We start from the raw sequence: 25866 nt of genomic DNA, 5'->3' as shown, positions 1-25866 counted from the left end.
GATTGATTTTCCAAAGTTCTGCAAAATTTGACTCCTCTAATCAAGATGCCTATGATATTCCTATATATTTGTATATATTTTTATTATTATATAGCTTGATTATTTAGCATAGTTATATTCTATTCTTTACTTATTGCATGGAAATAATAGTATCTACTTTTATTTGAGTAATAAATGATGAATAAATTATTACCTCATATTATTGTGAGTCACAAATTAATAAATCAAAACCTGTTTTCATTTACCTTAAACCTTTCCCACACAATTCCCAACAAAAGCATGACTGAGAGAGAGAATACTCTACATCAGTGTTTCTCAACTTTTTTTCATTCTTGCCCCCCAATAAGCCTTTTCACACATTTTTTTTCCTCGCAGCTGTTGCCACCCATGAAATTTTAATACCGCAGATATACTGCAAATCTGTTTATGTACTGTAGCCCTTTGGAGATGCAAAAACCATTGTAATGCCTCATTTTTTCACCATTCAAGGACCAGTTTTCACCTCTATGGGGGCAAAATTGACCCTGTGGAGAATGCATGCTCCATGGAGACACCTCCTTTCATCCATCTCCAGGAGATGCAATCAATTTTATGAATTGATCAATCCACAACTTCAGTGAACTGTGTTTTTAGAAGACATCCTTTTGCACCTTCATGAGATTAATTTTCATTGAATTGTACTTTGGTATTTATGCTATTGGCTTACACTGAGGAGCATTACAGGAAAAAAAAAGAACAGAAACAAAAGCAATTACACAAAATCTACCATCCTATTTTTTTCATAATTGTTGAAGATATGTTTTGCTGGACTACCCAAAGTCCTCCTTTTAAGGAACCATGATTGAAAATTCTCCCAGGTAGGGCTGAACCTAGAGAAGTGAGCACCCTGGGCCCGGCTAATAAATAAATACTTAAATAAAATAATTTGATACTAGTATTTTTTGAATTCCTGTACACTATTTAATGGCGAGGATGAGATTTTTGTTAGAGGAAGGATGTGAAGGAGAACCATTTCTGTCTAAATTCTAGAAAAATTCTTGTCCTCAACACCTCCCCCCCAACATACACACACACACACTCAAAAAAGAAAAATTAAAACAGTTAAATAAATCCTCTCTCTTCTGTAGGCAGCATAGATATTACTTATATTGTATGCTGGCATGGCTACCTTATATCCAACATGAATTTGATGTATAGAATGAAGTACTACACAGATAAAAATTATTTCGCTTCTTTTATGTTTTCACTGAATATATTTTTCTACTGATAATGTAGAGTTGGTCCTTTAGAAGACTGCTCATTTCTGGGAAGCCTGGTTATTTTATAATTTTGTTAGTTACTTTTCCTTTTGTATGGATGATTTTAGTGGTTGAACACATGTTTCTGTCGCTCCCTGAAGCCACATATTTTTTGCGTTTTTCCTGGGATTAAAAAACTGTCTTTACCAAAAGCTTTTAACTGATCTTTAATATATTTAAACTAAATAAGGTATATTTAAATACCATTACAAAAAAGATACTATCTCATATTCGTTCAGTTTATACACTTTTGTAGAATTTTGGGTTTAGTTAAAAAATAGAAGAATGATTTAGCTTAGAATTTTCTTGCTCTGATTTTTTTATTCTTTTTTGCCTATTTGTCAATGAATATATTATCTCTAAATTAAGAGCCCCAATAACTCTATTGTCTTATTATTCTCTAACACTTCAAGGAATATTTATATACCAACTGCTAGTTATATTCAGAGGAATTTTTTAATAATCAATATTTTATGTCAGATAAAATAATATAAAAAATATTCTTTAAATTTTATAAACTAATTCCCTTCCCTCAAAGGGAGAAAAGTTACATTGTTCTCAACAAAAATGAAAATAAGAATGCTTTTTATTATTATGCAATTATTTAAAAGTACAAAGTAGTTTTAAATCTCTTTACTAATCTTCCTGTAAGAATATTTATTGTACTAAAATTTGAGATTAATAAAACGAGTAATAAATTGTGCTAGGAGTTGCAGCATTGATATTGGGGGTGAAATAAGGCATATATGTTATAGGCAACATTAAATTCAGTATTATAAGTGTTTGAATGTAAGCATTTCTCTGTAAATTAAATAAGAATTGTTGTCAATGCCTAGCATCCTAGATTATATATTTTCTCTGTAACATGGGATGTATGAGGCAAGGGTAGCTAGACAAAAGATGGGAAATCACAAGGAGAATATGATCAGAGACAGTTTTTGCTTAGCAAGGAAAGAAATGGTGTTCTCACTCTCAACTTGAACAAATTTCTTATCTTTAAAATTAACCTATTGATAATATAGGCGAAAGTATCACAGTGCACAACAATTACCCATAATTTTATTTAATCTTCAGCAGTTACTAGTGCACGCTACAAGCTAGCGTATGAATGATGTGCTTCACACAGAATAATGTCTTCATACTACATTAGCAATTGCCATGTCATAGTTAAAGAATTATTTATTTCTATTGTGGTAACATTGGTTTATAACATTTTATAAATTTCAGATATACATCATTACATTTCAATTTCTGTGTAGATTACATAATGTTCACCACCCAAAGGCTAATTCCAATCCATCATCATACACGTGTGCCTAATTACCCCTTTTGCCCTCATTCCCCTTCCTTCCTCTCTGGTAACCACCAATTCAATCTCTCTCTCTATGTGATTGTTCTTGCTTTTGTCTTCTATTTATGAGTGAGATTATAAAGTATTTGACTTTCTCCCTCTGACTTATTTCATTTAGCATAATACCCTCAAGCTCCATCCACGTTGTTACAAATGGCCAAATTTCATCCTTTTTATGGCTGTATTCCATTGTGTATATATACCACATCTTCTTTATCCGTTTGTCCTTTGATGGGCACCTAGGTTGCTTCCAAGTCTTGACTATTGTGAATAATGCTGCAATGAACACAGGGGTGCATGTATCTTTATACATTTGTTTTTCATATTCTTTGGATAAATACCCAGCAGTGGAATAGCTGGATCGTATGGTAGTGCTGTTCTTAATTTTTTGAAGAATCTCCATGCTGTTTTCCATAGAGGCTGCACCAGTTTGCACTCCCACCAGCAGTGTATGAGAGTTCCCTTCTCTCCACACCCTCTCCAACGCTTGTTGTTTCCTGTCTTGTTAATTATAGCCATTCTCATGGGAGCAAGGTGATATCTCATCGTAGTTTTGATTTGCATTTCCCTGATAGTTAGTATGTTGAACATTTTTTCATGTACCTGTTGACCATGTGTATATCTTCTTTGGAGAAACTTCTGTTCAGATCTTTCAGCCATTTTTTAATTGGGTTGTTAGTTTTTTTGTTGTTGAGATGTATGAGTTCTTTATAGATTTTGGATATTAATTCTTTATTAGATATTTGCAATATCTTCTCCCAATTGTTAGATTGTCTTTTCATTTTGTTGATGGTTTCCTTTGCTGTGCAGAAGGTTTTTAGTTTGATGTAGTCCCATTTGTTTATTTTTTCTATTGTTTCCCTTACCTGGTTAGACATGGTACCTGATAACATGCTGCTAAGACCAATATAGAAGAGCATACAGCCTATTTTCTTCCAGAAGTTTCATGGTTTCAGCTCTTACGTTCAAGTCTTTAATCCATTTTGAGTTAATTTTTGTCTGTGGTGTAGGATGGTCTACTTTAATTCTTTTGCATGTGGCTGTCCAGTTTTCTGAACACCACTTATTGTAAAGACTTTCTTCATTGTATGTTCTTGGCTCCCTTGTTGAAAATTAGCTGTCCATAGATGTGTGGGTTTATTTCTGAGCTCTCAGTTCTGCTCCATTGATCTATGTGTCTGTTTTTGTGCCAGTGAAGAATTAATTTTTTAGTTACTAAATGAACTAAATGTATTTATATGATTTAGAGATTCTCAAGTCATGGCATACGTTTTTGCAAATTTGATAAATTTTTATTTATAAGTTTTAATTTTAAAATATGTTTCTGTTGTTTAATATATTTTCTATACTGATATGCTGTGTAGTTAGTGAATAACATGTACTTTATGGCTTATCCTCAGCCATTTTTAATTAAATAACATGCAACATTGCAAATTTTGAAACTACAGGTTAGGCATTATTCCTAGTAGCAAATATTTCTGTTGTGGCTATTTTCCCAGGTTAATAACTTATGACATTTGAACAACTGTGTTTGAATTATAGTCTAACAGAATGTATATTTCCCTTCTATTAAATTTATATTCAAGAGGATGATGATAAAATACCTCCTTAAGTTTAAGGGATCTGAATGTTTTTATTCTTTTGGAGTGTTCTATGAATTAATGAAGTGAAAATTCATATCTTTTAGGGCATTAACTATAACTTTACATTAAATTAGATTACTGTAAACAATGGCTTAGAATAAGAGTTTACTTTCCTTTGAATATCAAGGATTACCTTTCATTAGATTCTCTCTTTTTAGTAATGCTTTTCTTGGTAAATATTTTATTATCACAATTGAAGGGCATCTGTAAATCCCGTACACATATTTTATCCCATCTCTTTTTTCTTAGCTCTTGTCCCTCCTCCTCCAAGAAACTCCTTGTCTGCCACCAACTGTAGCTGCCCCTCATTTTTGCTCCCAGGGTGTCTTGGGCATTCTAAGTGCAATAGACGCTATAGTTGTGGTTTACTTGTGACTCAACTGTGATCGCTAGGTGGAGAAAAGGCTATTTCTGCACCCAGCATTGAGCGCACGCAGTACTAGTAGGTTCTCATTATGTGTAAATTGAATTCATGAAGGAATGTTAGGCAGTTAACTTTTCTCCATTCTATTAAAAGTTGAAGCTGTTAAAAAAAAGGAAGCAGAATTGATCAGAATCAAATTTTAATCACATTCAGACATTTACTGCCTACTTAGCTAAAACATCCAGCAACCATATCTGTAAGCTGGCTCTTGTCGATGTACATTTCTCAGTAGCAACTTCCTGTCCACGTCTTCTCAGCCTCCACTTGCCGCGTTACAGCTTACGACCTGCTCTTACTTTAAAAGCATAGGCTTCTCCTCAGTTCCCAGGCCCCTTTTCAAGTGCACAACCTTGAAAATCAGAGAGGTTAAATTGTAGTCAGAACAGCTTGATCCCTCCTGACTTGTCTTGAGTGGTGTCTTAAATATCAGTTATTACTGTGCAAATGCCCTTCAGTTTGGGCCTGGTCTGGTACCTTTTCCTTCCTCAGTTTGGTAAGGAATTATTTGGTATGTGGCCTGCAGAAACCACAGATGGATGGCATGCATTTCTTTGACAAATGGAGCAGGTCAGAAAAGAACTTCCTGGTAATAACAATAAGAAGAGTATTGCTAACCCATGTTTGGTACTCAGCACATTTTTTTGCTTTTTCTTGTGTTTAAATAAGAGGTGATGAGGTCCTGAATTACTAAGGCAGAGGCAGTAGAGAGATTGGAAGAGAGAGATTCTAGAGCTGTATTGGAGATCAAATCAATTCTACTTGGTGACCAAGTTGATATATTACAGGTGACAGAAAAAGTGTTTTGAAAATGACTCTATGTTTTCTATTACGAATAATTAAATGCATGGCAACAACATTAACTGAACTAAGTAATTTAGAAGGATGGGCAAATTTTATAAGAATGATGACAAAATGGAGAGTGTAGAGGAAGAGAGACATGGTCCTGTGACAAACTCTGAAGAGAAGTTTGGAGACCTAACATGGAAAAACTAGGTAAGGCAAACAAGAAATACGCCAGTCCAAGTAAAACATACTGTGTCAAAACAAATTGTTGGTCTCAAACTTCTTTTTAGATTTTATAATATTTCTCTCAATATCGAGAAAACTAATTATGAGTTATTTTAAACATATTAGTATATCATTATCAATCAACATTTAAAAGTCACTCTGTATAAAATACACTATCAAGAGATATAAACACACAAAGCACAAGTCTTGAGGAGAGAAAGTCAATAATGAGTCCAAAAATTGTATAATGGAATGACTAGAAGACTGGTGCTACTGGTAGAAATACAGATGTCAAAAGGAGAATCAATTTCCATTCACTTCGTGGGAATTTGACTTGTTCAATATAAACAAATGGTTGCTTAGAGAATTTCCCAGAATTCCTGGTGGTTAGCAAGGAGTAACTACTCTGCTGATTTTTAAAATAAACTCCTTGCAGAAGTGATGAAAGTCAATCTTCTTCCACTTTTTTGAACCTAAAAAGAATTTGAAAAGAACTTAAAATTTTAGGGTTTACCACCATAAAAATATGACGAAGAATGAGCCTTCTAGAAAGAAAGAGAATTCTGAAAAATATATAAACAGGATGGAAATTCCATGCAGATACCATCTAAAGAGATTCTAATTATTTTATATCTTCTAGATGAGAAGCTGAACAAGCACAAACCCTTAGAAATCCTTTAGGATAATCAGTGTCGAGTTCCAGCCAGTAACTCCTTAAACATCTCAGACTTGTCAAAACAGCCAAGAAATTGTTTCTCCTGTGGAATCACAAAATAATTCAGCTGATTATGATCCTCTTGATAGTTGTACAGATTCAATGAATTCAGGCACTTTCTTATAAGAACTTTATGTGCATGTGGAAAAACAGAGAGGCACCAATTAATCCTTGTTGATAGTTGGATGACACTGAATCCTGCAATAAGGCCCCAAGGTCTGACAAACAGATAAGTTCAGGATCATATTAGGAAGGAAAATCTTATGTACCAAAATACTACCTCAAACAGGTAGAGTCACTTATTTGGCATAGCCCCAAGGCAAAGACGAATCAAGAAAGATTAAGTGGGACATTTGCCCCTGTTTTACCCTGGGAAACTTCCAAGGTAGTCGCATCTCTGAGTCACCACGTGAAACCAGTCGGGGACTAGGATCCTTGACTATTGTGGCTGTGGAGGTGTTTAGATACCCGTAATAATTTCCAACTCTCCACTCATTACATTAAGGAAGGTTGGATCACTGCATTGTCTAGCCATATTAAGAGACATTCATGAACCATCTGTGGGGTGGAGAAAATAGCACTGGTCTTAGAATCAGATTCCAGTTCAATACTCAAGTTTGCTTGTGCTAGGTGGGCAAATATGAGCCTTAGGCGCCTCATCTGTAAATGAGGATAATGATACATACTTCAACTGTATAAGAATTAAGCAAGGTAACATGTTGCAAACTGCCCTGGGCAGAGTAGGCACTTTAATAAGTTGTGAAAAATAAAAAGAATCCATTGAACAGATATTTGTTGATGACATGTTATGGGCCAGACTGTCCAGAAAACTTACGAATAAATGAAATAAGTTTTTATTATTCTCCTATCTTCACTATCTGTATATTTAAATTTTGGAGTTTTCCTCAATGTTAGGTGAAGATTTTATTTAAAAAGAAAAGCATAGGTAAAATTGAAATTGAAATTAATCTATACTTTGATAAAACCAGACATGAAATGGAAATCATCCCCAGGTAGCTTGGCCATTTGAATGCTGCTAATTAGGGTCCCACAAAGGAGCCACATGAAACTTCCACTTTGGGGTTCACAGCACTGATTGACAGACGCTTTTCTGTGTCATCCCCATACCTCTCATCTTCTTGAAAGGCCTGCTGTTCTAAGCAAATTTAAAAGGCAACATACTTATCCTTTTCTAAAACTGGGGAATGATTTGTTCCACAAATATTGGTACTAGAAATAGGCATGCAAATATGTGTCTCCTAAAAATACATCATCTGTCCTATAATTTTAGGGATGCCTATACAGAATAGACCCTCTATGAATGAATAGTCATGAAGTCCAGCCACATGATAGAGTAAGACTTTTCGGTTCCGTTGTCTCACCTACAAACAAAGACTGTGCCCCACCATGACCTTGAGCATGGGTATTAAAATCAGCAAAAGATCATTTACTCAAATTTACATGAAAGAAGAATGAGAACTCAGTAGGCTTTGTGGGAAGACATATCTGCTGTTCCCCTTAGTTTGAATTTTGTTTAATTAGATGTACTTCTAAGTGTAAGGGAAATTGACCAATGTTACTCTTACAATTTATTGTCAGTACTCCAAAATACCAGCTGGTCTCCCAAGAGTATAAAGAGGCAAAGCTGAAGAACAAGCAAGTGTGTCTGTGGGGATGTGGGGGAGGTGCAGGGAGCAGGGAGCGGTCCTCCTTCATCTCTAACTAAACCAAATAGGCCATGTATCTGTAGCTCCTGAAAATGTCCAGGAAATCTTAGTCACAGATGTGCTCTACTGTTCCCTCGAGCCTAGCACTAAAGAGAAACCGTTAGCCTTGGCATGGGGCACACACAGATTCTTCAACTTTCTTTCTGACTCTACTTGCTGTCTCTGCCTCAAAAACTGATTGGGGAAAGGCAAGGTCAAGGCAGTGGAGGGAATAATTTAGTTCTTATTTTTATGAGTATGGTAAAATAGGATAGGCATCTGAATTCCCAGTCTCTCTAACTTTAATGGAGCTTGAGAAAAACTGATCCTGGTGGTACTTTGATGCATCCTGCAAGTCTGGGGCTACTCATGTAAGAATGCTCTGTCAAACAGCTGTTTCCAAAGCCAGGTGCAAAGATGATCTAATAAACTGGCTCTGGTTGTTTGTGAATGAATCAAAAATAACTCAAATGTTATTTGTTAAAGACTTTGTGCAAATTGAGGAAAGAATAAACCCATGAAATTCGTTATATGTATATTGCATATTTTATAGAATAGGACCCAAATACAGAGATCTGGGTCTCTTCTGTCTCATCCTAGACTCAGTGTCTAAATATTCACTAGGTGATAATTTTTTTTTTAAATGAACAAACTAGATTTCGTATTTCAAATTCACAATTATCATGATTTTTACTGTGCATTTTTAACATTTTTAAAAATTTAATTCTCACAAATACTTTTCTGGGTATGACACTCTCCATTTTACAGATTGAGAAATAGAGGCTCTGGGAAGTTAAGTGCCATGTGAAAGGATCACACACTTAAGTGAGGGCAACAATATTCAGATAGAATTCTTTCTAATGCCAAGTCTCATGCTCTTGTGAAAACATCACTTGCATTTCTAAAGAAGTCGGTAAGCCAGCTGTGAAAGTCTTCATAACTATAGTCCCATCTTTCCCAAAAATTTTATCAAAATTAGGTTGAGCTTGTGTTTTTTGGCTAATAGGCAGTTAGAAGTTGCTTTTACATTTCCCAGCAAATAATTGGCTGTCACTCTATTGGAAATGCTCATTCCTTTCTCAAGGAGAAGATGTACCCTGGCAATCTAGCAATTTCTGACAGAGAAAGGGCCAGAGTCAACAGCAAGGAAAAGATACAACTGCCAGGATAAGCTACCAGCAAACCATGCAGTCCTGCCACCCCCCAAAAAATATCTCTTTTGCTTGGCATATAGGCTCATAATTGCCAAACAAGTAGGAGCAGCAAGATTAGTGGGTTTCACCAGTTTAAAAAAACCCATCAAGCCACTATCACTTATATAATCAAGGTTTTAATATATATTTCTAAACTGACATCAACTTTGATTATCCTAAATGAGGGGAAATATAACAAATATGTTTGCAAATTTTATGCCTCAATGCTCCATATTCTTAAATACACTATGGTTTCCTTAGAATCATAGACTCATGGCCGTAGTTGGAACCTTAGGACTTATAACGTTGAACCCTATCATTTTCCAGAAGGAAAATCCACATTCTTGACAAATAAAATAGCCAAAGATCACACCAGCCTTAGAGCCACATCTTGAGTCCAAATATTCTTTTTTGCCCAAAGTTATATAACTAGCTATTGAAAGAACTGAAAGTAAGCCCTTCAGCTGTCTTTTTTTCTTCTCCACATAGCTTAGTATTTTTCTATCTCAAAGATGCATAAAGAGATAAAATGATGAAAAGCAAAATAAATAAGCTGATATACTCAGACACTATAATAAAATAGATATCCAAAAGCAAAAACAAAATCATCAAAAGTAGAAAAAATCTGCTGTAACTCAAAGATCAAATTCATTTTATTTTCTGATTTCTCTTTTGTTTTCTTTTCTAGAAACTCTTAAAACCAACAAGGGTAAATATCTATTACTTCATTTTGTCAAAGGCAGGAATTAATGCTTATAATAATTGATTTAAAATTAAAAACTGTCTCAGCATTTTCCCCTAGTGACCTATTTGAAGAAATCTCAACTAACTTTCTAAAAAGTCACTTCCTTGAATTTTTAATGCTCATTAGACAATTTATAAAAATAATAATTTTGGTATATGGCCTAAAGGAAATTTTAACATTAACCCCACTGAATTGCAAAAGTTTTATTGCAAATTTTATGCCAGTTTCCAGGCAAGTAAAACTTTTCTATGTTGTAAGTTTGTAAGTTTTATATCTCAGCTCTACTCTCTACTCTCACTGCTGATAATCTTTAGACAGAATGAAGAATGTGGTGGATACTCAGGGGAAAAATCATTTAGAGACAATGTGCAAGAAAGGAGAGAGAAAGAAAAGATTAAAATTCCAGAAATGAATCAACTAAAACTAATTCTAAGATTGTTTTGTCTTGTTTCAGACATTTGTAAAGTCCCAGTAGTCAAGACAAATTGTAAAATATTTGTTTTTCCTCAATGCCTTCATTTTGATCAATTGTTAAGACCTGCAAGAAAATTGGATTAGCTATCTTTGTCAGCAAATTCATCCATACATTATGTTTCAGTATCTCAAATTGAGAAACAGCTCTTCCTCCTTTAACCTTTGTTTTCACCCATTTCTGCCACAAAGTTTAAGAAAATAAGTACCATTTTTTCAGTTAATCTTCACAATCCAATGGGGAAACAGACACAATTAAATAATTTGCCGAAGGTTACACAGCTAGTAAAAGAACCAGAATTCCCAACTGGTTAGCCTAACCCCAAAACAAGGCACTTAACCGCTACTTTACCATTCTTTTTCAGGCTAAGTTCTTATGATTGATTTAATTTATAAAATGACAGACTCCTACGAGGCCTTCCTCTACAAATAAATAAGGTCAAAAATGCTGACCTTACATAGACTCAGTCACAGTAGTTTATTAAATTTTTTAGCTTGTTTTTCTTTATGTAATCATCATTGCTGCTAAAATTCCAGATCTTAGAGTAAATGTAACAGTACATATTTGTGTACACCACCAAATAAAAAAAGTAGCTTTCAGGCTTGCAGATTCTAATGCTGCACCTATCCTGAGTGGCTGTCAATGATTACTCATAAAAATGGCTCTGGTACCATTACTAGTTTACAGAAATAAATATTCTTTAAGTCTTTAGTAGCTAAATATATCGCTTGCTTTTCTTATCTTGATCAGCCTCAAGCAATTGGGAAAACAGGTAAAAGTTGAGGAAGGCAAGTTAGAGAGGTTGTGAATAAAATGCAGGTAAGAAATTTTCTGAAACACACTTCTCAATTACCACAAAACACATTTTTCCAAAGTTGTAGACAGAACATTGTTCATGTGACATGTTCCTTGACAAAAAGCTTAGCATGGTCAAAATTGGGAGATAAGGATTATTCTGTGTTATTTTTGGTGACTCTCAATGGGCATTTGCACTTTTTAGTTGAAGTGCAGTCTGTTTTTCCCAGAACCCTTCTTTTGCTTCTGGATCCACACAGCCCTTTCACTGGGGGAAAGTCTAGTCCTCCTGAGATCAGAATGAAAGTTGACATTTTCTTAGGTCACCCTGCCTCCTTGGTCACAGTGATTGGTTGAGGGATGGGCACCTATTCCAAGCTAGTTCAATGACAGAAACCCACTACTTCAGCCACAATAATTGGTCTGGTGGTGGGGGTGTGGCCTAGACTTTGCAAATCTGAATCTTTCCTTGAGAATTTTCTCACTGAAGTTGAGGTAAAAAGATATTATCTCTTTGCTCTTAAGAATATATATGATTGTGAGCTGGGAGCTCTTGTCTGTCTTGACGAGAAGTCAGTTGAGAATGTGAGACAATATGCCAAGGAAAAGAAATGAAAGCCAGAGACACAGAAGGCACAGGAGTTCAATTCTCTGGCTCTAGTTGTCCCAAAGCAGTAGAACATTGGCTCTTTCTTCAATTGGGTTCCTGTTACTAAAAACCAAAGATCTCAACTACGATGACACAGAGGAGAGAGTGCTTGAACTAGATTACTACAGAAAAGCTCAACATGCCCAGTGTTTGATAGATGAAAGGACATTCTAGGAGTCTTTGTGCTCTAAAAGGACACATGTGTGATTGGGGAACAGTAAGTATACACATACATCTCAAATGTAAGTTGTGTGCAGGGAATAACTGCTTTATTTATTGTTTTACTTTGCCTTTTACCTGACTACTTTTAAAAAAAATACAGTGCAGGTCTATAGCAAGAAATACACAACATCAAATGTAGTATGACTTGCTACCATTTATGGGAGTTTTCTATTAGCCATGCATTTTCTGAAGTGCTTTGCATAAAGCAGCTGTTTTCACACCGTGATCAGCAGAGCCTCCTACGTTGCGTGGAGTGATGGGCTTGCGGAAATACAGGTACCAGCCTGAACAGAGAAGAGGCAAAATCTGGTGGTCTCTAGCCCCTGGCCCATGTTTGAATAAAGCATCCCCTTTCCCTCCTACTTCAGTAATGGGCTTCCACGTATGATTGCTTCTGAACAAACGTCATGCTCCTAAAATACGTATAAGAACCATTGATAGACATCTTCTCAATTCTCACAATAAAGCCATGAGACATATCACTATCCCCATTTTATAGTTGAAGGGACTAAGGCTTAACAAAAGTAAAGAACGTACTCAATATTACCTAGCCAATAAAAAGAAGGGACAAGAATTGGATTTGCTTTCTCTGCCTGGCCCCAGAGCCCCATGATACTGTTCCCACTACAGTCTTACAACTCCTAACCACTCCTACTAGGACAGTGGCCTGCTTACTGCTCCTCGCATTGGGGTTGGGCATGGTCATGAGGGGAGTGCAGTGTCGCAATTGCATATTCCCAGTAATAGATGGGAAGAGTAAAGCAGATCTGGGGCGTCATTGGTAACACAGCACTAGCCACTCAATAAAGGGGTCATTATGGCATTTTAAAGCTGCTGCGTGACCTTGGAAGTGTCTCCAGGTAAGTTTACAGTTGGCATTATCTGTGTCTGTCAGTCTAACCTGAATCAAGAGAGGCAGCTTTGTTCTTTTTCTGTCTGAGCTGAATTTCACTCTTTCAGTCCCAGAAGACTTTTACTCTGTTACTTCCCTAAACCAGGAGGAGTTTTATTGAACTCAACAAATAACAAAGGCAAACAGCCACTGATGTGTACCTAATACTCTTATATGTATTAAGTATGCCTCTAGGCAGTGGGGAATCAACCATCTTATCAAACCTCTTTCCTCCCTCAGCCTAGGGCCAATTATAAGACTTTGAAAGAATCCGAAGTAATGTCCTACCAAGGCTAGTTGGAGGACCCTTGGGTTGAGCAGTAAAATAAATACGTTTTTGATGTTGTGGATTTTTGATATCATCTCTCTGATAGGGAAAAAAAATCCTATTTCCTGAGGAAAAGCATCAATGGGGATGAGTAACCCCTTCCTTGTCCCAGGTCCCTAAAGTTAGACAGATTATGCAATAGAGGGAGTACATGGAAAGACATATCAAGGGTTCCACTGAGGTCACTGTGGTGTCTTTTGTCTTCTTTCTTAAACCCCCTTGCCAACCTTTTTACTTTCTCTCCCACATTGTACTCCGTAATCAGAAAAGGTTCAGGGCTTACAACGGGAAGAATTATTCATATTATAACACTATGGGTCGAATACTCACTATATGCTGGGCTTGGTATTAGTCAACACAGCTGAAAATGTCATTTGGATATATTCCATGTCCTGAAGTTGTCCACAATCTCAAGATATTAACACTTGTGAACACAAAAAGTGACACGATGTGGAGAAAATTCTAAGTATTATGGCATCATCGGCAAAAGCAAAGCAGTAGCAATTTGGATTGGACCATGGTCTCCAAATTTAAGCATCAGAAAAGAGATTTGTATTAAAAACTGACTAGAGCGGTTCTCTACTTATCATAAAACCTGCAGAGATTGTTAAACACTGCTTAACTTTTAACTGAAATTTCTCTTCTCAATATGTAACTCCCTCTAGCAGAAATCCTTGCTGAAGGATTGTTAGATATAAAACCAATATATGTTGAAAACCCCTCAAGAATATAGGGATCCCACATTTAAAATGACCTTAAATAGTAATTCAGTCAGGTCTCTAATTTGTGCTTGGAGTATGGAAGAGAATTGAAGACAAAGACCACAATTACTCAAGCTTGAGCCATTAGAGAAATGAAATATAGCACACATAAACATGGAGAGTTTATTTAAAATAAATCAAATATCCTATTGTTGAAGCCACAAATTATGAAAATGTGTTTGGTTTTCATGCTAACACCAGAACTTCAAAATGGCATGTACAATTGACTGACCTTCTCTCTGTGGCCACAGTTTGCACTGAGCCAACCCACATATTCAGGCAAGTACATGAACATGTACCCATCACTGATGTAATTTGTGGTCAAAGGATAGAGCATTGCAGAGACCCCACAGTCATTCTCAGACAAAGATCTTCAGGACAGATCATTTAAATTAGGTCAAACATTGAAAACTAATGTTTTTTTATGTGATTGAGGTTTATTATTGGTCATCTTATTGGCATAAAATAACATGTGGGCTGTGGCATATTTTTAAAATATCTATGTAGAAAAATAGAAGGAAAAATACTACAAGAATAAAAAGACTTTGTAACAGTTTAGGTGCTGTGCTTTCTTGGATGTCATTTATTTTCCATTTGTGCCTTGGCCCTGACATATTAAGTGCAGGGTATGGTGTCCTCATGTATTTCTAGAACTGGTCCCTTTCCAAAGCTATCTGCAGAAAGTGGCAGAGAGGTAGAAAGAGTATAGCCTTTGGAGGGAGGCCAATCTGAGGTCTAATCCTGGCTCTGCCCTCTACTGGCTGTTGGCCTTGAACAGCCATTTAACCTGATTCTGAGTCACATAATCTATATAGTCAGGATAATAAGACCTACCATCATAAGCTGTTGTAGTAATGTGATAATATATATAAAGGGCCAGCATAGTGTCTGTCTCATGGCTGTAGAACAGTAAACAGGAGCTATCATAGTCATTATTAGGGTTATCATTCTTCTTGATAATGTTAGTATGCAGCATCTGCATTAATGAAGCCAAAGAGTTACTTGAGGGCCGTTTATATCGCTCTTGCTATTCTGCCCTCACTTTTTGACCCTCACAGTCCTGCTCATTTCTAAGAACCACTTCATCTGTGTCTGATAACACTTTCTCCCTTATGTTTTCCAATGCATCGCCGAAAATCGCTAACAGAGCAATAGTGGAACACAGGCATGCAGATAGACACAGTCGTCTTCCACTATATAGAGAACATGAATATGCTTCTTTATTTTAATTTTATTTTATTGAGGTCATAATAGTTTATCACATTGTGAAATTTCAGTTGTACACTATTATTTGTCAGTCGCCATATAAATGTGCCCCTTTACCCCTTATGCCCACCCCCAACCCCCTTCTGCTCTGGTAAACACTAAATTGTTTTTTGTCTGTGTGTTAGTCTGTCTTCCACATGTGAGTGAAATCATACAGTGTTTGTCTTTGTCTGTCTGGCTTATTTCATTTAACATAATACCCTCAAGGTTGTAAATGGGACGATTTTGTCTTTCTTTATGGCCGAGTAGCAGTCTCTTGTATATATACACCACTTCTTCTTTATCCAGTCATCAGTCGATGATACTTGGGTTGCTTCCACTTCTGGCTATTGTGAATAATGCTTCAGTGAACATGGGGGTGCATAAGTGTCTTTGAATTGTTGATTTCAAGCTCTTTGGATAAATACCCAGTAGTGGGATAGCTGGATCATATGCTATTTCTATTTTTAATTTTCTGAGGAATCTCCATACTGTTTTCCATAGTGGTGCACAGTTTGCATTCCCACCGGCAGTGTATTAGGGGGCCCTTTTCTCCACAAACTCTCCAACATTTGCTATTTTTTGTCCTGATGATTATAGCCATTCTAACAGGTATAAGGTAATATCTTAGTGTAGTTTTGATTTGCATTGCTCTGAAGATTAGTGATGTTGAACATCTTTTCATGTGCCTATTGGCCATCTGCATATCGTCTTTGGAAAAATGTCTGTTCATATCTGACCATTTTTTAATCAGGTTGTCTTTTTGTTGTTGAGTTGTGGGAGCTCTTTATATATTTTGGAGGTTAACTCCTTGTCAGATATATGATTTGCAAATATTTTCTTCCAGTTGGTGGCTTGTCTTTTCGTTTTGTTTCTGGTTTCCTTTGCCTCGCAGACACTCTTTAGTCTGATGAAGTCCCACTTGTTAATTTTTTATTTTGTTTCCCCTGCCCGAGTAGACATGTTATTCGAAAAGATCCTTCTAAGACGGATGTCAAAGAGCATACTGCCTATATTTTCTTTTAGAAGTTTTATGTTTTCACATCTTACCTTCAAGACTTTGATCCATTTTGAGTTTATTTTTGTGTATGGTAAAAGATAATGGTCTACTTTCATTCCTTGGCATGTGGCTGTCCAGTTTTCCCAACTTATTGGGAAAGTTTCTTATTGAAGAGACTTTCCTTTCTCCATGGTATATTCTGGGCTCCTTTGTCAAAGATTAGCTGTCTCTGGATACGTGGTTTTATTTCTGGGCTTTCAATTCTGTTCCATTGATTGGTGTGTCTGTTTTTGTACCAGTACCATGCTGTTTTAATTACTCTAGCTTTATAGTGTATTTTCCCTCCAGCTTTGTTCTTTTTTTTCTCAGCATTGCTTTAGGTATTTGGGGTCTTTTTTTACCCCATATGAATTTTTAGGATTCTTTGTTCTGTTTCCGTGAAGAATGTCAGTGGGATTCTGATTGGGACTGCATTGAATCTGTAGATTGTTTTGGATTGTATGGACATTTTAACTATGTTTATTCTTCTAATCCATGTGCATTGAATATCTTTCTGTTTCTTTATGTCATCATTGATTTCTTTCAATAATGTCTTATAGTCTTCATTGCATAAGTCTTTCACCTCGTTGGTTAAATTTATTCCTAGAATATTTTATTCTTTTTGTTGCAATTGTAAATGGGATTGTAATCTTGAGTTCTCTTTCTGTGAGCTTGTTATTACAGTATAGAAATACAACTGATTTTTGTAGGTTGATTTTGTACCCTGCAACTTTGCTGTAGTTGTTGATTATTTCTAATAGTTTTCCAGTGAATTCCTTAGGGTTTTCTCTATATAAAATCATGTCATCTGAAAACAGTGAGAGTTTTACTTCTTCATTTCCTGTTTGGATTCCTTTTATTTCTTTTTCTTGCCTAATTGCTCTGGCCAAAACCTCCAGTACTATGTTGAATAAGAGTGGTGAGAGTGGGCATCTTTGTCCTGTTCCTATTCTAAGAGGATGGCATTCAGTTTTTCTCAGTTGAGTATGATGTTGGCTGTGGGTTTGTCATATAGAACCTTTATTATTTTGAGGTACTTTCCTTCTATACCCATTTCATTGAGAGTTTTTATCATAAATGGATTTTGGATTTTGTCAAATGCTTCTCCACATCTATTGAGATCATCATTTGGTTTTTATTCCTCATTTTCTTAATGTGGTGTATCACATTGATTTATTTGCCAATGTTGAACCATCCCTGTGTCTCTGGAATAAATACCACTTGATCATGTTGTATGCTCTTTTTAATGTATTGCTGTTTTCGGTTTGCAAATATTTTATTGAGGATTTTTGTATCTATAATCATCAACGATATTGGCCTATAATTTTCCCTCTTTGTACTGTCCTTGTCTGACTTTGGGATCTGGGTGATCTTGGCCTTGTAAAATGTGTTGAGAAATCTTCCATCTTCTTCAACTTTTGGGGATAGTTTGAGAAGGATAGGCATTAGATCTTCTTGGAATGTTTGGTAGAATTCTCCAGAGAAACCATCGGGTCCTGGACTTCTGTTTTTTTGGAGGTTTTTGATTACTCTTTCAATCTCTTTACTTGTGATTGGTCTATTCAGATTCTCTATGTCTTCTTGATTCACTGTTGGGAGGTTGTATGAGTCTAACAACTTATCCATTTCTCCTAGACCATCCAATTTGTTGGCATATAGTTTTTCATAATATTCTCTTATGATCCTTTGTATTTCTGTAGTATCTGTTTTTAATTTCTCCTCTTTCATTTTTGATTTTATTTATTTGAGCCTTCTCTATTTTTTTCTTAGTGAGTCTGGCTAAGGGTTTGTTAATTTTGTGTATCTTCTCAAAGAACCAGCTCTTTGTTTCATTGATCCTTTCTACTGTTTTTCATGGGGTTTTTTTTTTGGTTTAAATTTCATTTATTTCTGCTCTAAATTTTATTATTCCCCTCCTTCTGCTGACTTTGGGCTTTGTTATTCTTTTTCTAATTCTCTAAGGTATAGTTTAAGATTGCTTATTTGAAATTTCTCTTGTTTGTTAAGGTAGGCTGGTATTGCTATGAATTTCCCTCTTAGGACTGTTTTTGCTGCATCCCATGTGAGTTGGTATGGCATTTACATTTTCATTTGTCTCCATATGTTTTTTGACTTCTCCTTTAATTTCTTCAATGATCCATTGCTTGTTCAGTAGCATATTGTTTACTCTCCACATATTTGTCACTTTCCCAGCTTTTTCTTGTCATAGCATTATGGTCAGGAAAGATGCTTGATGTGATTTCAATCTTAAATTTATTGAAACTTGCCTTGTTTCCCAACATATGGCCTATCCTTGAGAATGTTCCATGTGCACTTGAGAAAAATGTATATTCTGCTGTTTTGGGATGAATTGTTCTCTCTCTATATATCTATTACAGCCATCTGGTCTAGTTTTTTGCTTAACCCACTATTTCCTTGTTGACTTTCTGTCTGAATGATCTATCCATTGATGTAAGTGGGGTGTTAAGGTCTCCTACTATTATTGTGTTGTTGTTAATATCTGCTTTTAGATTTGTTAATAGTTGCTTTATGTACTTTGGTGCTCCTGTGTTGGGTGCATAGATATTTATAAGTGTTATGTCTTCTTGGTGGAGTGCCCCTTTTATCATTATATACTGCCCTCTTTGTCTCTCATTGTCTGTTTTATCTTGAAGTCTACTTTGTCTGATATAAATATGGCAACACCTGCTTTCTTTTGTTTGCCATTAGGTTGCAATATCATCTTCATCCCTTCACTCTGAACCTGTGCTTCTCTGTAAAGCCAAGATGTGTTTCCTGGAGGCAGCATATTGTTGGGTCTTGTTTTTTAATCCATCCTGCCACTCTGTGTCTTTTGATTGGAGAATTCAATCCATTTAAATATAGAGTGATTATTGATATATGGGCTTAATGTTGCCATTTTATTACCCATTTTCCAGTTGTACTGTATTTCTATTGTTTCTTGTCCTGTGTATTTTGGACTACCAATTCAGTTTGGTAATTCTCTATGATGGTTTTCTCAGTTTTCTCTTTATTTATTATTTGTGTCTCTGTTCTGATTATTTGTTTAGTGGTTACCATGAGGTTTGTATAAAAAAATATCATAGATGATATAGTCCATTTTCTGATATCCTCTTATTTCCTTAGACTAAGCTGATTCCATCCCTTTCCTTTTCCCCTTCTAGATTATTGTTGTCACAGCTTATTCCATCTTGTGTTGTGAGTTTGTGGTTTGAATGATGAGATTATATTTATCTTCGATGTTTTCCTTCCCTTTATCTTAAATGTTGTAGTTAATTGTTTGATAATCTGTTCTGATAGAGAGCTGCAATTTTCTCATTTTGTCTGCCTATTTATCTCCTTGCTCAAGGCTTTGTAAGCTTTTATCTTTTTTTTGTCAGGTATGAGGGACTTCTTGAGCATTTCTTGTGTGTGTGTTGGGGGGGTCTTGTAGCAATGAACTCCTTTAGCTTTTGTTTATCTGGGAAAGTTTTTATTTCTCCATCATGTCTGAAGGATATTTTTGCTAGATGGAGTATCCTTGTCTGAAAGTTTTTGTCTTTCAGAATTTTGAATGTATCATTCCACTCTCTCCTAGCCTGTAAGGTTTCTGCTGAGAAATCCGCTCAAAGCTTGATAGGGGTTCCTTTGTAGGTTATTTTTTTCTGCCTTGCTGCCCTTAATATTTTTTCTTTATCATTGGCTTTTGACAGTTTTACTACTACATGCCTTGGAGAAGGTCTTTTTCCATTGATATAATGAGGAGTTTATTAGCTTCTTTTACTTGTATTTGCATCTCCTACCCCAAGTTTGGGAAGTTCTCAGCTATTATTTCTTTGAACAAGCTTTCTGCTCCATTCTCCTTCTCTTCTCCCACTTGAATACCTATAATCCTTATGTTGCATTTCCTAATTAAGTTGGATATTTATCATAGAATTTATTCATTTCTTTTTGGTCTTTCTTCTCTCTCCTTCTCCATCTGAACCACTTCTATATTTCTGTCCTCCAGACTGCTAATCCTGTCCTCCATTCAGGGAGTCCAGATTTTTCTTTTCCTCACCCATTGTGTTTTTTCATCTACAGCATTTCTGATGGGTTTTTCTTTATAGTTTCAATCTCTTTTGTCAAGAATTTCCTCTTTTCATTAATTCTATTCATGATTTCATTGAATTGTCTATCTGTATTTTCTTGTAGCTCCTTGAGTTATTTATGATAGCTATTCTGAATTCTTTGTCATTTAGATTATAAATTTCTGTGCCTTCTGGGTGCTTGCCATTTTCCTTCTGGTCTAGAGTATTAATATATTTCTTCATACTATTTGATGGCATGGATTTGCGCCTTCACATAGTGATAGTATTTGGTCACAGCTTCTACCTGCCACCACTCAAGGGTGTCAAGAGCTGTGTATTCTGAGCCTGCCATGACACCTAGTGTCTGTGCCTGTCCTTAGGATCTATACGGACAGGGCCTATCTGCAATTTCCAGCTCACTCACTCACAGCTGCCACTTTTCTAATATATGTGTGGGTGCTCTGGCCAACCAGCTAAGCTGGAGCACTGGGAGGGGGAGCGGCCCTTTCTTTCACCTGTGCAATCTCAGGGGTGTTCTCACTCTGCCCTCACTATCTGATTTCCTGGAGTGCTGGCTTGATGAAGACACTCCCTCAATAACTCAGCCACATCTATGTGGGGCTTTCTCATGGGCTGTGAGGGAACTTGGATAGTGAAGGTGTTGTCACAGAGAACTGCCTCTCCCCCCTCTTTTCACACAGCCATGCTATTTGGGAGGGAGAGATGATCCCCTTACCTCCACTTCCTTCAGGAGGTCCAGCACGTCCACTTTAAGACATATGGCTGTATGGGTCTCTCAGATGTCTTTTGTGTTGTGCAAATCTCCTCTGTGGAGTTATGAATGTCCTTTTCGTTGTGTCATATGGAGGAGAGTCTAAGGGAAGGGCTCACTCCACAATGATGCAAACTATGAATGTGCTTTTAATGACCAGAGATTCAAGAGAAATGCCCTGAACCTTCCTGAGTATAAGAGGAATATTCCAAGAAAAGGGCTATTTTAGACCACTGTTAATATGGTAGTGATGGTTTAAGGTTTTAAATTTAGAGAATAAACTTCCAAAAATGGACACAAATCTGGTATATTTACAAGCTATTGACTGTATTTTTTTAGCCTGTCACTCATTCCAGCAGTGTGTTCACTGAAGATAGCACCTAATAGGTGTGGAGAGTTATAAGGAAGAGTATGCCTTCTTGGTCCCACTTTCCAACACTTTCTAAAGAACTCCAGTGTGGACACAACCTTCATCCATAAACTTACCTGACCACAAGAAGAGCCCTTCTAGGTGGCACCCAAGACATAATTTAAGTCTGTAGAATATTATATCATTTTATTTTTAATTCACAGCATAATGTCTCAGCGTAATTGTTCTTTAGATAAAAATTTGAATAGAAAGTTATTTACTATTATCAAAAATACATTCCTCAAGGGGCCAGCCTCATGGCATAGTGGTTAAGTTCACATGCTGCACTTTAGCAGCCCAGGGTCCACGAGTTCAGATCCCAGGTGCAGAAATATGCACCACTCACAAAGCCATGCTGTGGTGACATCCCACATACAAAATGGAGGAAAACTGGCACGGATGTTAGCTCAAAGATGATCTTCCTCAAGCGAAAAGCAGGAGATTGGCAACAGATCTTAGCTGAGAGCCAATCTTCCTCACTGCCCCCTCCAAAAATAATACATTCCTCAAATCATTGTGTATAATGAGCACCTAAATGTCTTAAAATCATTGGCCTATGAAATTGTGCAAGATCTATTCAGTATACTTATGATGTCATTATCCCAGGTAACATTATTAGCATTTTTACTGCATCTCTTTTTTTTCAAACAGCTTACTTATGACTTTTTAGTTATTTATATATGTTTCTTGACCTGTGCCTTCTGGTAGGAATTTGAGACTGCTGGATCATAGGGAAAACATAAATATTTGTGATCTTATTATCTTAAATGATTTATATGAACATATTTTATAAACAGTCCACATGTTCTCACACACCAAATCCTTGATCAATCCTTTTTGTTTTTCTTAAATCACTTAAGAATAAGAGAAGCTTTTTTTGTTTGTATTTGTTTTTGTTTTTGTTTTTAAGGAACCACTTAGTTTTCAAGATTATGTATATGGCCTTCCTCAGAGCAAGGTAAATGAGCAATAGTGACTGTTATCAATGAAATAATATGCACATTTTTGGCTTACTTATAGGTGCATCCACCATATTACCAAGTCTTCTCGGCTTACTGCTGCCTGCCCTTGGCATCTTTCTCTACTTGGAATTCTGAATGTGGTGTGACAGCTGCTGTTTCCATCCCAGCTCAGAGGACACCCTTCATCCCTGTGATGACTACAGTTTCTTCCAACTCCTGCGGCTCCGTCCTAAGCCAAATAAATTATCCTTTAACAAACTATCCAACTGATTTACAACACACATTATGACTGAGGCATTCAGGAACCCCTTCATCCAAAAGAATAAACTTTTAAATGGATTTAAAATGATTTTTAACTCGTTCCAATATGCCTTATAAACCACTTAACCTGATTCTGTGACAGTTGCATGATTTAATCCAATGGGACAAGTTACAGTGTCAATTCAATACTATAGGCTGTAGAGTGAAAGTAAAATCACCATACACAGGTGCTTTAAATTTAATAACAAGTTGTGAAATAAATAGAGGTTGAAATGTTGATTGTATGTGGTAAATGTAAGAGTAATACAGTCTCTTGTATTATCCTCTCTGTCTTGGGTCCTGCATATTTTCAAACGGCCCCTATCATTCAAGACATTTTGAGTTTTCTTGAAAAAGACATAGAATATAACTGAAACGTTTTGACATCAATTCCATTACCAAATCATTTGACTGAATGAGTTGAAAGATTTTAAATATTGAAAACCAAATTCTAGAACATATTATCAGTATTCTCATTTTGGAAGTGTGTAATTTTCTAAATGTTTGATTTTCAGGATCAGTAATAATTTTAAGTTAGTTTTTTAATAGTGAAATTAACATACCACATGAAGATTTTTTTTACTTTTGTATTCTACTCTGAAGTTATTTTATGCTTTTATTATCGGTTTCAAACCTCAAAAATCATAGCTGTTATCTAGAGTATCATCATATTGCTGTATTTATTCATACGTGAAATGTTGAATTTTGAAAAGTAGAGTGCTTCCAATTTTAAACTGAGATGTGGCAGTCTTTACACAGCTAGGAATAATGACAGTTAAGTGAATGTCAGAATTATCTAATAATATTCTAGAATCTTTGTTTTTGTGCTTCATTTCTTTATTGAAGGTATGGGATCAAGAAATCACCTATAGGTTGGAAAAATACAATATTCCTTATTTTTTTTAAACTTAGTTTTAAACTCATTTCCCGCCTCAATGCAATACGGTAACTGGCTAAAAATACCAAATCAATATGTTGCTAATGGTACTTTGAAGAGTATGCAAAACTGGAAGGCCAGGAGGAGACAAATAATGGGTCTGTCCAATGGTGTCTCCCAAGGGTTGGTGCTTTAGGTTTTTGTAAGTTGTGAAAAGGAAGATGCACATTTCTTCATTCTCCATGGTGTGCACGGAAATGTGTTTGAGTGTGGATGTGACAGAAATCGAGTAATAAAGGATTAGCTGGCTCATGAAATAGTGCAATGTCTGATGCTTCAAGAGGTATAATCCTATTTTATTAGCACAACTTTGCTAGCTAATTAGAGATAGAGTTTATCTTTTTAGAAAGGATACCTTATAGGTTCGTAAAAAAAATATTTACAGGAAGCAAAATAGATCTATTACTACTTTACCCCCTTTTCTTTAATTTGTATAATTTTTGTACTATATATCTATGTGTAAATGTTTAGAGCTTTCATTATGAAAATATCAACAAATATTTCATTAGTTTACATTTAACTCTTTGTTATAAAATGAAACTTTTTAAAAACAAGTGAAATGGATGATTTCCCAGTGGAAGTATGTCAACAGTCTTGAGATCATTACCAGATTTCATAAAATATTTAATTATTTGGAAAAGAAACAAAATCTCTTCATACTTTAGGAAAAAAAATACTCTGTGAGCTTTCTGTACAAATGTTTGTGTTTTCATTGTTACACTTTGGGGTTTTCCTTTTGCAATGTGACCCATGTTGGGCATTTTTATATAATCGACAACAACTAAATCTTTTGCCAAATGCATGCTTGCCTTTTATTTTCTAATGTATGGTAATAAAGAGCAAAACTGGTTAGATTTTGCATGAAATGGTTCAGAAAGGTAAGAGGAAAACAGACTTTGGAGATTGTTTAATTTCAAATTTGTGACAGAGATAAGGTAGATTAAAATCTCTCATACACTGATAACTGAAGCTTTTCATTTCCTCATACAATTGTACAAATTTGACTGGGACCATCAGTTTTAAACTGTTGTCAAACTAACTAATGTATCATCTGCTTTAAGACGCAAGATTCTTAATTAAACTTTATATAGATATAGAGACATCTGTTGTTTCTTTGTATTTCAGGAAAGGTGATAGTAGTTTTATTTGATACTGATAAATATTGAATTGATTTTTTTAGTTATTTTTTATCATTTTTTCAATGGAGTAGTATAGGACTGTGCTTTGTCCTTTTTATGAATGAAAACAAATTATAAAGAAATAAATGTCTTACTGTTACCCAAGAAATAACAACTGTCCTTTCAATTTACCTAAAGTTGAGAATTCATTTTTAGAAGGTTTTCATTATAAGTTCAATAGCATGGAATAAATGTTACTTGTTAAGCAAGAGTTCACTGTTTGAAGGTTCTATAAAAAGTATACACACATACATTAAGACACACACACTCGAGCTTGTATGTGCACGTACAACACATTGTTATTACATTAAAATAGTACCACCTAATAGGTAATTTCGGTTTATGGAGACGTCAGTTTATATCACTCAATCTAATGCTAAACACTGAAGCAAGCTTCTAGATGCTGAAAAAACAGAGTAGTTTAACCCTAAATGAGCTGACACTCTAAAAGAAGAATTTGCATAAAAGCATGACTCTACAGACAGGAGGCTGGTACAGGTAAAGCCTTCTCTGAGTCCTGAGCCAGACTGAGCACCAAATTCTGAATCTCAGGGCTTCCTGTGCTCTGCCTCACAATCTTCTCTTATGTTCTGAATCTGATTTTGTGTTGGCATTCTGACCTCCCTTCCTGTTTCATGAAACTTGCTTCCACCCTGGATCCTGGTTTCCCTTTTGGGCCCTGCCTCTATTTCTTGACCCTAAGTATTAGATTACTTCCATTCTAATATTTTGCTTTTGGTATTTGACCTTGGAATGACCCCAGCTCTAATTCC

The 25866-nt window shown here is 35.7% G+C and overlaps 1 protein-coding gene across 5 annotated transcripts in view; it reads left to right on the top strand.

Moving 5' to 3' along the window:
• CNTN1 (contactin 1) overlaps nucleotides 1–25236 on the top strand; it is a 342015-nt gene extending 316779 nt beyond the window's left edge. For all 5 annotated transcript variants that reach the window (XM_046642426.1, XM_046642443.1, XM_046642435.1 and 2 more), the window contains one exon: nucleotides 22737–25236. In XM_046642426.1, coding sequence (XP_046498382.1) covers nucleotides 22737–22813 — 77 coding nt within the window. In that variant the 3' untranslated portion in view covers nucleotides 22814–25236. The remainder of the gene's footprint in view (nucleotides 1–22736) is intronic.
• The last annotated feature ends 630 nt before the right edge of the window (nucleotides 25237–25866 follow it).

This window comes from Equus quagga, chromosome 1 (genome assembly GCF_021613505.1).
Source record: "Equus quagga isolate Etosha38 chromosome 1, UCLA_HA_Equagga_1.0, whole genome shotgun sequence".
Taxonomy (NCBI): Eukaryota; Metazoa; Chordata; class Mammalia; order Perissodactyla; family Equidae; genus Equus; species Equus quagga.
The sequence above is the reverse complement of the archived record's forward strand: the minus strand, read 5'-3'. Positions and strand labels throughout refer to the sequence as shown.